The following is a 14,484-nucleotide window of genomic DNA, read 5'->3' on the forward strand; positions in this document are numbered from 1 at the left end:
TGTGTGTGTGTGTGTGTGTGTGTGTGTGTGTGTGTGTGTGTGTGTGTGTGTGTGTGTGTGTGTGTGTGTGTGTGTGTGTGTGTGTGGATCCATATTACTTCTACGTATCAGCAGTGAGGGTCATCCCTCACTTCCGATAGCCATTTGTTCTGTTGGGGTGGCCACATGAAATCGCTATACTATGAGGTCACTATGACATAATTTCTTGTTTGGGGAGCAGAGCTGGGGCCAGTTGTGTGTGTGTGAAGGGTAATTTGTGGTTTTCCATGAGGGGGCAGGAAGGTTATAGAGCTTACAGGTGTTAATCGCAACACACAGAAGTGTGCAGTAAGGTTGTTAGCTCATTGGCGCATGGCAAATTATGTCATAATGGGTCTAATAATATAGATTTATTGTTTGGTATTTCACAGGAGGAAATTAAGTGGCCCCTTATGTATGCTGAATGTTGTGTGGCTTGAGGGTACTAATGTAGGGTGAGAGAGATGACATTTCAGAGAAATGAGAGCGAGAGCATACTACAGAGTGAAAACCTGCTTGCTCCTGATTAGCAAGGCATACAATAGCTAGTTCCAGGAATGGCATTGAAATATTACATAACATACCTTCACATCAAGCGCGTCATGAAAATAAACGGGGATACAAATCCAATATACTTTCCTATTTATTCACACAGGAGTCTTCAATTATTTGTGGGCCCAGACCCCAGTGGATTGGATGTTGCTAGGAAACCTCTCATCCCTATCTTTCAGTACAATGGAGACAGAAGCTGTCAATGCAATTCTGTCAACAGCCATTTTCTGTCAAGCTCTTTTCCCCAACATGCTGTGTTCTACAGGTGAAATGGAGTGCAGGAAATGTGGGCAAAACAATGTACTTGGCTTTATCCTTGATTCAGTCATCACTTTAGCTGTTGGGTCAATATTGTATTCTAAAATGGTTTAAAATGAGGGCAGTAAAAGGTTCATAATAACAATGACATAGATCTCTGGATTTCCTTCTTTTTTGTACTTATTGTCTCAGACCGTGTCTCTGTCAGTCTGTGAGCAGCTAATCTCCGGCACTGTTGGACCGATTGAAACTTTGCACACACACTCCCAATAGGCCAAGTGAAAAAACCTCAGCCCAAATTCTTCAATCATGGTGGCGATTTGACAAAACCTACAGAGGGAATGGAACCCTGGTCATGTTTAGTGCCATTTTGCAACATAGATGATGTTGGTGACGTTTAGAGATAGGTAGGTTCTGCCCTTTATCTCCTGTGTATATCTGCATTGTATTGAGATATTATAGAACAGTTATGTCCAAATATACTGTATAGTGTATATTCATACTGTATAGGACAGGATCCTACTACAGTATCTCCTGTTTCTGTAGTTTGAGCAGTGGTGGCTCGTGCATTTTTCCCCAGGGGGACTATACCAACATTTAGGCTAACATGTAAGCTAATATTTGATCACATGTTTGAAAGACAGAGATAACTAATGGTATGGCCAAACCCGATGATTTTAACAGTATTAAAACCTATTATCCTGTATATTGAAGTCCCCCTGGGGCCAGTGGGGGGACAATAAAATCTGTAGATACATTGTTTGATCTCATTCGTTAATTGCATATCTGTGTTTTACTGCAATAAGAAACTAATATTTCTACTCTGTGTCATATTTTTTATAGTTTTTGGCCGGGAAATGAACCCCGCCATCCTAATCTCAAGGTGGACACTCTAAACCACAAGTTTCGATGCAGAAAGCCTGATACAGAAAGTATTTTCTTTTATCATGACAAATTATTCTTTGGTGAAGAAAAATAGGCTGTGCAGATATGGCATTTAAATCTTTAGCATTTTTGTCATTCCTTCAACATGGCATCAGCAGTTCACTCTCTAATCACAATGAATTCACTGTTCAAAACACTATTGTCACCCATTGTCTGTGTTAAAATAGAAGCTAAAAGGGGTAGTGCCAGTCCGGCCAGCTCTAGTACCAGTACTACTACAGAAGCTTCTGCTTCATCATGTACAATATCATAAATGAGTATCAATATTTGTGTTCTCAGATAAACGTGTTTCATAATCAGCATACGTTAATACAGTATTTTACCAGGGCCAGTGTGAGTTTATGTAAAGTGCCTCAAGTCAAAGCTTGAAAAATTAGCCAATCGAAAATGCTTTTAAAGTTAAAAATCAACCAAAAATGGAATATACATCATCAGTGTCACAAGTGATGTGTGTGAGCTTGATTAAACCTGCTGCAGTTGATCAGATCAGAGAAGTAGTGAGGAGCAGGGGGGGAACAGATGGGAGGGCTTGAGGGAGAGAGGGGGAGGAGGGAGGGAGGGAGAGAAGTAATGTTTGCTGAATGTAAACAGTGGCAGGGGAACGGATGAATGGATGGCTGGCTATAGCTGTATGGAAAGATAGATGTGATGGAGAGATGGTTGGATGGATGCACAGATGGGCGGATGGATAGATTGATGGTTGCCTGCCTGATAGGGTTGTTGAGGTAGCCAGTACTACCAGTGTTTCAGAGTTTCAGAGTGCGAGCATCTACTGATTATATTACAGTTTGCAATGCCCACCGATAACCATATATACAGTATATTATTTGTATTATTTAGAAAGTACTAGGCATGTTGTCAATACTTGTCTGGATGACGAACAGTACAATACCACAGACGAAAAACAGTAGTCCAAATTTCATTCTGACCCCTCCACGAAAAGGCCTCGTTGTCCTGAACCCTTATCTATCATTTATACATTATGGATCAATAGTGTGGACTTAGACTGTTTTTCGTCTGTGGCATTTAACACATTTGTCGCCATTGCCGTAGATCTACAGCAATTAATAAATAGTATCACACTCCCCGTCATTGCTGTCACACCTGTACGGCAATTGGTCTTTTATAGTGCTTATGATTGATTGAGTAGTGATGCTACTTACATTAGCACTGGGTTGCTAGGTGATGTTGTCAACAGCAATGAAGCACGCCATCTTGAATTTTGCGTGCACCCTGTTTCTTTCGATCACCTTTATTTCCAATTCCTTGTCCCAGATGACATTTCTGGTCAAAATGAGGTTTATTCCACGGCCGATAGCCAATGCTGTAATCATCGCGGTCAGCCTTTCTCACCGTAGATCCGGATGTGGCCGACACCACACACAGTGTAAGTAACAAAAGTATCATCCGGTCATGGGTTTTGGCTCTTCAAAATAAGGGGAAATCCTAGCGTGAATTTTAGCGAATTAATTAATTAATCCTGGCACAATCAGTAATCACTAATTCAGGGCCCTTTGCGCCAGGCACAAACACATAGCAGTGGGACAGTGGACACACCATCAAGGAGCAAGCTAAGACCATGATGCGCTGGCAAAATAGGGCCCCCAGTCTTACTGGCATATTGGTAATTGGTATGAATACTGTATATGGGTGTATTAATTAATTGATGGTAAAATAATCACACACACAAGCTTATTGCCTGGATACAGGGATGAACAGATACTGAACATGTCTAGATGAATGACTGGATGCATAGACTAATGGGTGGATGGTTATATTGATGAATGGGCGATGGAGGATTTCATGATCTTGTGTTTGTGCATGTGTGTGAGTCAGTCAGTCAGTCAGTCAGTCAGTCAGTCGGTAGCTTTCTAGGTCGGTCCATCCACTGCTGTGTGCACTAATGCATGTCATTGTATGCGAGTGTGATGATCTTCTACATGGCCATCATGACTAATATACAGTACACTACTACTACTACTGAACTTCTACACTGAAATCAATCAATCTTATTTAAAACTTATATTTTAATTGGCACAGAATGAACATGTACTGTAAATGCGAAGGACATCCGGACAATCTGAGGCACAAAAGGTAGTAAGACACACACATCTCACACACACACACACACACACACACACACACAGTGTCACACACACACGGTGTCACACACACACGGTGGCACACACACACACGCACGCACGCGCGCGCGCGCGCGCGCGCACACACAGTGTCACACACACGCACACAGTGACACACACACGCACACAGTGACACACACACGCACACAGTGACACACACACACACACACGCACACACACACTCAAGAACAAAAGATAATTAAATCATCAAGTTCTTCCATTTTCCGGCATCGTTCCCATTCGTATCTGGGAAACCAAGGATTCTGAGCCAGCTGGTGTGCAGAATGTCACTTATCTCACCATGATGATTTTCTGAACAGCCCTAGCTACTTTGCATATTAACTCGCGGAGAAGTAGCCACACAGACAGAGATAAAGACCCAGAGATAACCTGGTTACTGTACCTCTGTCTGTGGGGATTAGGTTTGGGGATTGCAGACTGTTCAAACAGTGGCTTCCTTTCTAAAGTCTGTCGACACATTCTGTTTAACAATAACATTATATTATCTTTAATATCCCAATCCAATATCCCAATCCAAATAGTATAAATACAAACTAGATAAAGTGCCCCTCGGGGCACAGGTCTCCACCAGGGCAGGTCAGGTTGTGGCCTCCTGGTGGCGCTATAATAGGCCAATGTGAAAAGGGTGCCATTTCTTCTTACACCTTGGATGGCAATTGTATGATTTGAGGCATTTTGTTCCAAAAAATTATTTGTGGGATTTTTGGACAGAATTTGGAGGAGTAATATAAAAAAATGTGTTTTACAAAAGTCGGCCTCCTGGTGGCCTATAACAGGCCGTTCTGGAAAATTTGGGGCAGAGGTTCATCGTTGGCATCCAGGGAGTGTTTGTGTGCAAAATGGACGGACACACGGAATCACACACGGACGGACGGAGTGCAAAACATACTCTCTCCCCATGCCTTCGGCCTGGTGGAGACAATAACTAGTGCACAGAGCAATGTTTTGGTAAGCAGGCATAATCAAGCAGAATGGAGATGTTGTCAGGTCCATGTTAAAGAGATGGCAAACTGGTTTGTAATTGTAATGACTACCACCAGAAACATATCTTAAGTGCACAGTAGGGTGCATTTTAAATCACCTCAATATCGGTGTAGGGAAAACCAGTCTTGATGATCTTCCGGTGATATATGATCCTATCACCAGTTGGAACAAGCTTAACTGTAGATTGGGAAATAGACTGTGTGTGAGGTTCCCCACGTTGATAAGTAATTTGGGAAAAGCAAGGTTAGTGATATAGTATAAACCATCAGTCTTATAAAGTATAAATCTAAGCTGCATGGTTCTCATAGAGTAAAAATCTGTACAAATATAAATAGTAAATACTGTATATCTGGATTACAATATGTAGGCTATTTGAATTTACTTCCGGATTACAAATGATTGATGGTTATTTTGATGTGCTCTACTATTCCATTCATGGAAACTGCGGCAGAGTATCCTGATCATTATTAAGTATTTAACCAGTGGTTTTCCGGAAATGAAAACAGGGCTTTTGCAGTATGCAGCCTACCTCAGACCTGTGCTGGTCTGCTGTGCAGTATGCAGCCTACCTCAGACCTGTGCTGGTCTGCTGTGCAGCATGCAGCCTACCTCAGACCTGTGCTGGTCTGCTGTGCAGTATGCAGCCTACCTCAGACCTGTGCTGGTCTGCTGTGCAGTATGCAGCCTACCTCAGACCTGTGCTGGTCTGCTGTGCTGATGCTTGGGTCTACAGGCTAAATGGTGAAATTACATTCTGTTCACACAGACAATCTGTTCTGTTGTGGAATGTATAGAACATCTGGATGGATGCAGCATCGGTTCCACTGTCTGCAGAGACAGAGACGGGCGGAGAGACGTATTGAAAGCAAGTAAAAGTCTGATTGCATTATAAATCAATATAATTCATTCGTCCAATGCAAAGTGAACGAGGTGGTATAGACAATCTTGGCTCGCTCTGCTCTTTGTTTGTGAGCCGCATCACGGAAGTGGCTTATGTCCGCTCAATAATAAACGATCTGACTATTTTCAGCCGGATAATCATGATACGGAGCTAGAATTACAACGCATTGACTCTCCAAAGGTAACTGTAAACATTGGCAGCGACCATAACTTCTTATAATGTTAATCACGGCAATAAAGCTGTTAATGCCCAGTCCCTTTCATCTTATTGTATTGACATTGTGAAATATTGACTTGAGTGGTAGCCATGCCCACTAAACAAACATACATTTTTATAATCAATTGTGCATTTTCACCCCATAGTTAATGATTTTTCGAGGCTTGATTATTGTGACAGCCCTAATGTCATCATAAACATACAGTACAACTCATTTCCCTGAAAGGATATGGCACCTTGTCAGAGAAACTATCAATTAAATATCAGGAAGAAATGATATTCTAATGGAATGTGTTCGATTGCAATTGGCAAGCCTGGTTATCCATTATAATGCCACTTATCTGATCAAGTGAAACGTAAGAACTTGCGAGTAAAACGGCATTGCTTGGTTGGCAGCATGTGAGTCAAAACTCTCGCCATGCAGCCTTAGTTATTGTCATGAATGTGTGTGTGTGTGTGTGGGGGGGGGGGGGGTGAGGAAGGGGTTTAGAGTGCTGGAATAGCCAATGGCAAAATGATGAGAGAGCAATCTGTGTCACGAACAGCCATAGGCGTAGCAGAGCACAGATGCTTTCAAAAGCCTCCTGGGATTGGATGTTAGAACAAGAAGTTAGACTTGTGGAGTCAACTCAGGCTGAATGCTATTGTGCTGGAAGGCAAATGCAGTCGCGCCCTCTCTGATTGACATAGAGGCAAATATATTCCTAGAGTTTTAGGGCGGTAAACATTTATTCCAGCAGCACAATGGATAGGTTTGCAGTTTTGCCACACAGCAGCACATTCTGTACAGGCGGAGGAGCTAAATGACTTGCAAAATGGGCTTAATGAAAAGGGACAACTAGCCAGAAGAACATTAGCTTTTACTGCTTTTTATTTTGCCAACAGTTTATGCCGTTTTCCAAATAATGGAGAATAGGGCTATCTATCAATCCTTTACGACAAATCAAATCAAGAATGCTAATGCTATTTAGGAACCGCTGGGGTCAAATCTCCGTCACAAGGATACGGTTGAAATTGTCGGCAGTCGGCACAGTAGCAGAGATGATGGCAGTGTAGCTAACGTTATGCTCTCATTTGAAGCGAATTAATGAATGAATAGTTTATTTCTGTCTTAAATCATGTACAGGATAAATTACAGCAAACTTAACAGAAAATGTTTGGACCGAAAAGGTGTAGGCTGAAGCCGTAACTTATAGGGCCTACCCTTTTTAACTTATAATACGCTAATACAAGTAATAACAAAACAAACAACAAAACTTTGATACAACAGGCATTCCAAGAGGTTTATAATAATGTTTTATATTTATCAACTATTTTATTTTTAGACAATTTCTTAAATGTATAGATTGTATTGCAACTTCTGTGGTCATTATCACAACTATTCCATATTTCTGCTGCCATAACAGATGGACATCTTTTTAATGTTGGTTCTTGAATGAATGAAAGAATGAGTGATTGAATGACTGAATTCAATGCTTTCACTATTTATAGCCATCCAGGATGCTCGTGAATCATGACCATAAAACATTTGATTCTGTATAAAAAGCCGGCTTCGTTCTCGGCTTAAAATAATTGACGTAAATAATGTTTGGAAATCTCTATGGGAAAACTGAATGGGGTGTGTGGATCGATGGAACCAGAAAATGGCAGACACTGCTATGCTCCTATAGAAGGAGATAAGAGTGAATGGACAGGAATGAAGTTGAACATGTGCTAGTGAGAGGACAGCGGTACTAGAGAGAGGGATTAGTATTGTTCAGTGGGTTAATCTGGTGTAGTAAACAGGAATAATCTGAAGCCCTGTTGGACGCCACCGTCCTGATGCGAACACAGCTGCTGTTCTGACAGATGGCCACACACACACACACACACACACACACACGTTTTAACCATTTATTTATGTTCGCACAAAGGAGATGTATACAAGTATTACAGTATACACAAATGTCACTTTAATCGCTCAGGGTTATTTAATCCAGCGCCCATTCGATTTATGAACACGGACCCCTTTTCCGGACGGACCGGAAGTTGTTGTTGATGTGTGTGTAGCAGATAACAATAGCCACACCACTCTAGAGTCGATCGACAACAACGGGAGACAAGAATAAATCTATCGCGACTAGCGACTGGACCGCGGAGCTCCGTCTAACACAGGATCTTTTTTCATAATTAGACGGGATGATTTAGATCGCGCGTTATGAACGTTTTAAGATTTTCGTTTTCATCAGCTAAACAGGGGAGGGAGTTTTTCGATGACGTCTCACTCTTGCGCGTCACAGAGGATTGCCCAACAGGCGCTCCCAGGCTGTGGAGCCATGCGATCCGTTCTCATATCAATAAACTTCGTCTTTTGGACAAGACTTCGTCCTGAGCGTCGGTCGTTACTAATAGAAAGGACAAAGAACTTCGTCCTGGGCGATGGGAGTGATATTATAGGTGCAGTAGGGTTACATTTACAAAGTCATGGCATGTGTTTTCATGATACAATAGGCATGTACTCAGTACTCTATGCCATATGGGTACAAGTAACACACACACACACACACACACACACACACACACACACACACATACAGAGTAATGCCTGCATAGAAAAATAAACACACAGATACAAACTTCATATAGAAAAGTCACTTACACTTCAATACATTGGAGGATGTAAACACAATGAAACACAGAAAAGAACAATAAAGCACCTACATCCACTCACTGAAAACCAGGTGTCGCGCCAAGTTCAGAATAGCAAAGAAGAAGGTCTATTGAATGGTTCCTTTACACCATGGTGTAATGGAACCATTCAATAAACCTTTTAACTTTTGGAGTATCATCCAGTGTGCAGACCTTATCTATCTTCAACACAATGAAACGCATAACACAGTAAACACACACACACACCTGTGTGAGTAGGTTATACTCCTATTGGGAAAAACACATAGTCATGATCATCATCATCATCATTCGAGTGCCCTCGAGATCTGCAACACAAGCTGCTTCCACTGGTCTCTGTTGCTCATTGCCACACCAAGTTCATTCACAGTCAGTCCTGTGTCCCTACTCAGAACATCTGGAAATGTGAGTGGTCTTGTTCCTCTTGATGGGCAGGGTAGTCTCCACAGAAGAATATCCGAAATGACCTGGTCTTTTGCTCTGTGTCAGTGTCCAGCAAAGCGGAGTCTTCTTTCTGCCACAACAACTGAGATGGGGGGATGCCTCCATAAATCTGAGCTTTGGTGGCATGGTCCTTCCATGAGAGGTTCTGGACACGCATGAGGAGTCTTGTGTATGTTCCGTCATGACGATCCCGAAACTCCTTATTCATTGTCCATGTTTCGGCACCATAAAGAAGGATACTTTCCACACAGGCTTTGAACACTAAACAGGTTGAGTTCACATACAGTACTTACACGCACATGCATACTCACACTCACAGAAATGATACACACACTGTACTATACACACTGTGCTATATACACACAAACAAACAAACAAACAAATATCTAAAACAGCCAGATGTGTCCAAAGTGGGAGATAAAGTATGATGGTTTACCGCAGGATGTCAGCCTGGCTGTCTGTCACCAAGCCCTTTACTCTGCCAGGGCCTTATCTGGCCAGACAAAATTACACTGAAACGCAGCATCACAAAGCCCTCAAATCAGCCTGAAACCTCCCAGCCCAGACTAATACTCATAATAGCTTTCACAAAACACATTATCCTCAGCCTCAGCTCATTACCACCAATGACCTACACTCTGTTGTACATAGCATGGTTTTACATGCACAAAACCTTGGTTTTTTACGTTCATAAACACCGTGGCTGTAGAATTGAGGACGTTTTTCTCAGTTTTGATGAAGATTTTCTCAGCAATTTAATCATTATGTCAATTCCCCTCGAACAATTAACTACAAGTCGGTCCCTGTTGCTGCCAACCCCCCCTTCTTGGTCTAGGGTGCGAACAGAAAACGACAAAGTGGAGGTACATTTTCACTTTTTATTCTGCACTTACACAGAGGCGCGAAGTGATTGAAATCGCTGTATTGTGCACGCCAAGTGGCTAGGTGGCGGTGAGACGCACTGCCAGATAGACCAGTCACGCATGCGTAGAACCACTTCCATTCTTCTTCCTATCACACAGCTGTTTGTTTACACTGAATTAATCAGACATTTATTTTTACCAGACAGGGAGGAATTCCACCATTATATGATGAATTAAGACACTTGTAAAATGACAACCATCTGTGTTAACTTTTTCTGGTTAGATGATTATGAAAAACTTACAAAGCAAAAAAAGCATACAAACAAATAATTTTATTGTACACTTATGCAATATTGAAGCATTGTTTTGTATGGTGTGTCTATACAGTATAAGTCCATGTGGGCTGGGCACCTCTGGTGCATGACACATAAATAAAGTATCTATCTATCTATCCATCTATCCATCCATCCATCCATCCATCCATCCATCCATCCATCCATCCATCCACCAGTTCCAACCAACCAGTAGGTCTGTAGAGTAGCTAGCTAGTGCAGTGGAAAGGACCACAAACCCCTGTACCAACGAGGTGCGGAAGGCCTGTAAAGTTTTCAGCACAAATGCGATTTTGTGTCCATTGCACTGTGGAGTAATCTGTCCCCAGTCTCCACAATGTTGGACGGGTGCTTAACTCTTGTGCCACTCGGATTCCCTGGCCCATTTTGATAATGGTTTATATTTACATATTTCTTTCCCCCAAAAATGTGGTTTTGTATTTCTAAGAGGAGGTGGATAAATGTGCATGTGTGCTTTCCAGGTGCATTAGGTTGGACAATGTGTCAGAGAAGGAACAGAAAGAAGTGACATACTTTTGTTCATATAAAATGTTGTTGTTTAATAGCATAATAGCTGAAATGGCAGACCTTCAACCTCACAGCGTGTTGCAATGCAAGTGCGACACGTGAGCTTATAGATTCCATTATTTTGTTATTTCATTTGCCCTGTGGATTTTTTGTTTACAAAGCCTAAAAGCCTAACAGAAATCAAATGTATGTTTTATTTATATGTTCCAATGTTAAATGCTGAAAACACAATTCAATTGTTAATCACAATTATTTGTGTGACAATGAATTCATCAAGTCGTGACAGCCTTAATTGATATAGTGGTGGGCTGACATTTTGCCTTCTCACTGAAGACCCTTTGGGTGTTTTTTCCTGGATTGTGAGATGTATTCTGGCCTGGGAGACAGAGAGAGAAAGATGCATTCATCTTTGCTCCTGTGATCCCCCATCACATGTACACATGTAGCCCAATATGTACCAGACACAGAATAGATATGTATTGTGCAGTTTGCAGTAACGGTTACAAGCATACATGGACACCTCAATGATGCATACGATGCAAGTTCACTCACATTGTTTCACACAGAGTGCATTGATTTATGTGTTTACATACACATAGAGTAAAGGCACATGTGCAAATACTATACATATGATGAACACAAGTACTGTACACACATCCACGCACCAATTTCCATACGATGTGATGCTATGCTAGGTGAGAATGCGGATTAGCCGACACTAACTCATATACGACTGGCGGCCAGAGTTGCATGCAGTATTGCAGGAGCAGCCCGTTTAGCCAAAAATAAAAATGATCACACATTGAAGGGCCTTTAAACAATGTAGAGTCAAAAGGGATTTCACTTAAACCCATATGGTGGTGCCACAAATAAATGCTACATTGTTTGTTCTTCTCTGTCTCTGTTCTCTGTCTCTCTTTAATCTTGTTTTTAAATTTTTCTACACAATATTATGTTGTAACAGAGTGGTCCTCTGTTACTTATTCTGCACAGCATATTGGCACTTTATTAACTTGCACAGTTGATTGATTTTATTGTTGAATACTGTTTCCTGTTTAGCTGAGATGGCCACTCAGCCAACGAGTTCCACCTGGGGAAATGCTTGGTGATTAACAAACATGAGGGGCAAGTGCAATGTGGGTTATAGCTGCAATATGTTTGGGAAGTGCAATAATGTGGAGTTCTATTGTTGAGGTTTGATTGAAGGCCTAACAATTGCCTGTGATGTGTTTCAGTAAGGATTAGGCTGGACCATGTCAGGATAGCAGGGGGGGGTTAAGATGTGCTGTTGTGATTGCTTAGTTATGTTGTAGTGTGAAGGACTTATTATATAACTTGTATAGTTCATGTAGTTCACAGAAACTTGTAACATTTGTATGGTTTAAGGTTATTTATTTATATGTATTTATTGTATGCTTATGTATGTATTTATGGTATGTTCTCATTTGAAGACACCCCTGTAAATGGTATAGTCCATTCTCATTATCTCCAGCTGGGTATAAAAGGCTGCCATTTTGCCAGTGAACTGAAGTCTGTGCTGGGAGTAGAGAGCTTCCTGTATTTATGCCGGTTTGTAGTGCTCATTACCCACCACCACCACCACCACCACCACCACCATTGGGCACAGTTTTCAACTAAATGGCAGCTGTCTGAGTGGCAGCCAGCGCTCTTGATAGTACAAGTCTGTCATCTACAGTGACGATACTTCTAATCACAGTGTCTCAATATGCCCTCAGCCGAGGATTGAGTCTCTGTTTGGATCTTAATCTAGTTTTGACTGGGGGGTGTTGATTATGGAAGGAATCAGACCTCTCGGAGCATAGTCTGCGCTGGCAAAGGTACATGTGATGTATAACAGGATGTCAGCTTGAAATGATTCAAATTAAGTTCCTGAGATTCATTTGAATTCAATTTGTTGCGTGTTTGACTCCCGTTCACGACGACCTTTGCTGCATGTCTCTCCCCTTCTCTCTCTCCCTCTTTCCTGTCTGTCTTCACTGTAACTCAATAAAGGCACAAAAGCCTGTGTGTGGAGCAGTCTGTCTGTCTGTCTGGGGCAGTCTGTCTGTCTGGAGCAGTCTGTCTGTCTGGGGCTGTCTGTCTGTCTGGGGCAGTCTGTCTGTCTGGGGCTGTCTGTCTGTCTGTCTGTCTGTCTGTCTGGGGCAGTCTGTCTGTCTGTCTGGGGCAGTCTGTCTGTCTGTCTGGGGCAGTCTGTCTGTCTGGGGCTGTCTGTCTGTCTGGGGCTGTCTGTCTGTCTGGGGCAGTCTGTCTGTCTGTCTGGGGCAGTCTGTCTGTCTGGGGCAGTCTGTCTGTCTGTCTGTCTGTCTGTCTGTCTGGGGCAGTCTGTCTGTCTGTCTGGGGCAGTCTGTCTGTCTGGGGCAGTCTGTCTGTCTGTCTGGGGCAGTCTGTCTGTCTGTCTGTCTGGGGCAGTCTGTCTGTCTGGGGCAGTCTGTCTGTCTGTCTGTCTGGGGCAGTCTGTCTGTCTGTCTGTCTGTCTGTCTGGGGCAGTCTGTCTGTCTGTCTGTCTGTCTGTCTGTCTGTCTGTCTGGGGCAGTCTGTCTGTCTGTCTGTCTGGGGCAGTCTGTCTGTCTGGGGCAATCTGTCTGTCTGTCTGGGGCAGTCTGTCTGTCTGTCTGTCTGTCTGTCTGTCTGGGGCAGTCTGTCTGTCTGTCTGGGACAGTCTCTCTGGGGCAGTCTGTCTGTCTGGGTCTGTCTGTCTGTCTGTCTAGGGCAGTCTGTCTGTCTGTCTGTCATGGGGAGTCTGTCTGTCTAAAATAAAAAATAATGTGTGTGTGCGTGTGTGTGTTTCAGTATGGACGGTCTGACAGCTACCGCGTGGCCACCACGACGGACAAGGATGAGAAGGAGTCACCTTCCAAGAAGAAGGATAAGGCCAAGGACCTGGACGACCTCAAGAAGGAAGTCCCAATGGTATGTACACCACTGCCTGGTTCCTCTGACTGACCCACTGACTATAGGGTTACTTGGGATCCTTTAGGATTTTAACAATGTCGGTTCCTTAACGATTCCTATAGGCCCAGGGATTCCATTTGTACACTCAGTTATGATGGTCCGTGAAATTCAAAAGTTTGAGAACCACTACAATTATAACAGACGTGTTCACACACGGAAAAAGTATCGGAGGACAACTTGAGTTCTGTCAGTGGTGTCAGTGGTGGACTGGAAGAAGTTATTTTTAATAAAATGCCAGCTGTGGGATAAAATGCCAGTTCCGGAAACGGTTCCAAATGTGATGGAACGGATTCCGGTTCCTCAATGTTGGATCCTATTCCTCCGATTCCTCTGATTCCAGATCCCAACCATCCTAACTGAAACTTGAGTGTACAGAATGAAGATACTGTACGTTGACAGTAGCTGATCATGGTTCATTGCTTATTTGCACTCCGGTCTCTCACTCCAAAACAAGCTAATCTACAAGTTCACAATGTATGGGGCGGCAGTGGCTCAGGGTAAAGTGGCCGGTAGTTCGATCCTGTGCTCCCCAGAGTTGGTGTCGAAGTGTCCTTGAGCAAGACGTTTAACCCCTAATTGCTCCCAATGTGCAGGTTGATACCTTGCATGATTTCCTCTGCTGTGGAATGAGTGTGATTGAA

General features: G+C 42.8%; 1 protein-coding gene across 4 annotated transcripts in view; it reads left to right on the top strand.

The window, feature by feature from the left end:
• The window catches only part of atp1a3a (ATPase Na+/K+ transporting subunit alpha 3a), a 75,160-nt gene that overhangs the window by 24,850 nt on the left and 35,826 nt on the right, over window positions 1-14,484 (top strand). For 3 of the 4 annotated variants that reach the window (XM_079522182.1, XM_079522181.1, XM_079522179.1), the window contains one exon: window positions 13,682-13,801. In XM_079522182.1, coding sequence (XP_079378308.1) covers window positions 13,799-13,801 — 3 coding nt within the window. In that variant the 5' untranslated portion in view covers window positions 13,682-13,798. Of the gene's footprint in view, window positions 1-12,416; window positions 12,709-13,681; window positions 13,802-14,484 lie in introns of those variants that run through there. The other variant, XM_079522180.1, reaches the window with a different exon arrangement.

The sequence above is a fragment of the Electrona antarctica genome (genome assembly GCF_951216825.1).
Source record: "Electrona antarctica genome assembly, chromosome: 15".
NCBI classification, from domain to species: Eukaryota; Metazoa; Chordata; class Actinopteri; order Myctophiformes; family Myctophidae; genus Electrona; species Electrona antarctica.